Raw genomic sequence first — 3,220 nt, forward strand, 5'->3', positions numbered from 1 at the left:
TATACATTCAAATAGGCCCTTATTTTATAACCGGTGTGATTCAAATCTCTAATTCGGAACGCTGCAATTAACTTTAAAAATGGAGCTTTTAGCTATACCGACTATAAAGTCAGTGCTCCTCCTCATTTTATAATATTTATTAATGAGATTAGAGAGTGTCCCTGTCCCTCTTCCTTCTCTGAATGAAATAAAATTCAGATATTTACTTTTCAGTAATTGCATTCGAAACAAATTAATGTACAGTTTGTTTTAAAAAGATGCGACCAAACAAAACTTAGGTGCTTTTAAGGAATAGGTACCCAGAAACGTGAAGTCGTGACGTAAGCAAGCAGTTTTTTACTTTTAAACCTAAAACAGAGTTAAAAAAAAAAAAAAAAAAAAAAACAAAAAAACAACTGCTTCGGAAGATAGAGCCGACAGAGCAATTATTTAAATATGTGGTTTTACGCAAAAACTACTTATCACGTCGAAAATAGTAATATCTCCAGAAATTACGAACATTCATCGAGTAGAACTGCTATTGGGTTTTTAGTCAAATAAAAAGTCTATCGCTATAGGATACAAATGTCGGAAGTGGCGAATAAGATGGCCTCGGTATTCGCAATCTTCAAGGTGCTCACATCTAGAAAATGGAATCCCTCCCCCAATTACTTTTAATTATAATTTTCTCAAATTTTCGTAATTTTTGGATAGATTACTATTTTCGGCATGACAAGTAAGTATTGTTTTTGCCTAAGAAAAAATGATACTCATGCAGAGTGATCCATGCTGAAATAATAACGTTATTTAAAAAGCCATTCTTAACATGGGGAGGGGAGGGTGTTTTGTACCTATTCTATACTTTAACTTTATAATTGAATAAAAAAAAATATCATAGAACTTTAATTAAACGTGAAAATACGATTAAAAAAAATCGCGCGGATCACTCTGCATCAGCATCGAAAAAACAAATCGATCTGTCGACAAAAAGGTTCGATGAAATAGAATTGACGACGTAAGTTGGATATTCATTCCCATAATCTTAACAGCAATTAATTTAAAAATGTGTTTTAGTATTTGAAGTGATTTTTTTTTTTAACCTAATCCAAATTTTATGCTTAGTTCAACGGTCGGTTTGGTCAGGTTAAGATTCTATAGAAGCACTTGCGAAGATTCGACTCTTTTACACTAAAATATCTTGCATCTATGTTACCGCACTATTTTTTAAAAGAACATTTTAAAGTTAAATTCAATTTTCACGATATTTTTGTTTATTAAATTATCAGGTGAAAGTACACAATAGTTACAAAACACACTTCCCATGTTAAGAATGGCTTTCTAAATAACATTATTTCAGCGCAGTAACAGATGCACAATTGCACAAGTCTGTTCTTAGTCGATGAAGAAATCTTTCTAGACTGAGCCAATATTTTTGTCTTAACCCAGAATGGATCTTAGGGGAGCTCTGCAATCTGCATTCTGCAATCACATGAAAACCCGTTTGTGTTTCGTGGGGAGGCAAGTAATAGCGACTTTTTCAGCCTCAAAAAGTAACTTACCATTTTCTCAATTTTTATAAGATTTAAGATTAAGGTTTAAATTCGTGTATTTTAAAAGTAAATTCCCTTTTCCTAGGTAACCCAACTGGAATTAAGAAATTTGATATACCTCCTTTAGGGGTAGGGGTGTACGAGTGTACGACTGTACGACGACTTCAAGTTTGTTATGTAAACACGTGTACATTTATAGGAAAGGTGTATATAAAAGTTATAACTTGTCATTTTAAATTTAATAAAAGGCAAAATATCCTTAAATAAGAGAAAAAAGGAAGTTTCTATTTTTTTCTAATCGTTTTATTAAAGAAAAATCCAATGAAATTTCCAAAGAAAAAAAAAAGAAAAAGAAATTTACGCCAACCGGCATCGACCACGTCTCATGCGTCACCTTCCCATGCAAAGGTAAATGAAATATTCGAAATAAAGGGTTTTGTTATTTTTTTTATTACATATTAGATTTTAAGTGTACATTATAATTCGTAGGATAATTTAAATTACATACAGTTTCGATTTATATATATATATATATATATATATATAATATTTAAATCAGAAATCCTACAGTATAAATTAATACTCCATTGGTATAAAAGAACGCATTTTAAAAAAACAAACAAAAAACAACAAATATTACAATTTAGTAAATAAAATAAAGTATTAATTTAACTATCATCAATTTTTAATTCACAAATGAATAAAAACAGCATTTTTTCCCCATTTTAAAAATTTTCTTACCTCGTAGCATTCTGAAGAAAATGGAATGTGTTTCACGCAAAGACCAACTGTCGACCAAAACTAATGTTCTTCGACCACCCGATCCAGAATGTTGTTGCATTGACGATTGTAAACACAAAAACAGTGTCACAAGAAAACACATTAAACCTTTCGCATTAAAATTCGCCATTTTCTTCAATGTGCTGAAATACTGACACGTATGATCGACCATCAGTTCTGCACATAGACCTCCTGTAACCAACAAGAGCTGATGACGATTCGCTGTACTCTATATATACGGACTACTTTCTCGTCGACCTATAATAATATAGTTCCATTAATATTTTGGTTAAAAACGGAAAATAACAAATTTGGTAAACTTAGTAGACACTATTTATGCGATATTTAAGATTTTGTAATATATATTATATATTTCCGATTAATCTTATTAAACATAAATTTTGTAACCTAGCACATAGGTTTATTAATAAATTACTACGCAAAACATTTCGACTTTGAAGAAATATTTTTAGGTAAAAATTCAACAAATTTTTTTGATGATTTATTAAACTTTTTTTTGTCGTTAATAAATTATATATTTTTTTAAATTATGTTTTCAATAATAGTTTGAGCATTTACCCAGATTAATTACATTAGTTTGGCTACAAATTTAGTATATGCTTATTAAAGAGACACCTTAAAATATATATAATCGTATTTTATATTTTTACAAAATGAAAATTATTTTAAAAAAATTATTCATTAATTTAAAACTTAAAATGTGTGTGATATTCTAATTACACAATTTTGCGAGTTACTTCCCCTTTTCCAAAAATAATAACCATCCGATGGTCGTCAGTAAGCTGTGTACTGTTATGTGTTTCTTCTACGCCTCCCTCCGCCCTCCTCTCAAAATTTCTCATATAGGTTTTTTAACTAGGAGACTGCTCATTGCAAAGAAACCAATGTGT

At 29.9% G+C, this 3,220-nt stretch overlaps 1 protein-coding gene across 1 annotated transcript in view; it reads right to left on the minus strand.

Annotated features, from left to right (window-relative positions):
• The window catches only part of LOC145268163 (dolichyl-diphosphooligosaccharide--protein glycosyltransferase 48 kDa subunit-like), a 24,305-nt gene extending 21,749 nt beyond the window's left edge, over positions 1–2,556 (minus strand). The window contains exon 1 of the mRNA XM_080123362.1: positions 2,271–2,556. Within this exon, the coding sequence (XP_079979488.1) occupies positions 2,271–2,481 (211 nt within the window). The 5' untranslated portion in view covers positions 2,482–2,556. The remainder of the gene's footprint in view (positions 1–2,270) is intronic.
• Between the last annotated feature and the right edge of the window lie 664 nt (positions 2,557–3,220).

The sequence above is a fragment of the Euprymna scolopes genome, chromosome 43, assembly GCF_053919585.1.
Source record: "Euprymna scolopes isolate OS-2025 chromosome 43, ASM5391958v1, whole genome shotgun sequence".
Lineage (NCBI taxonomy): Eukaryota > Metazoa > Mollusca > Cephalopoda > Sepiida > Sepiolidae > Euprymna > Euprymna scolopes.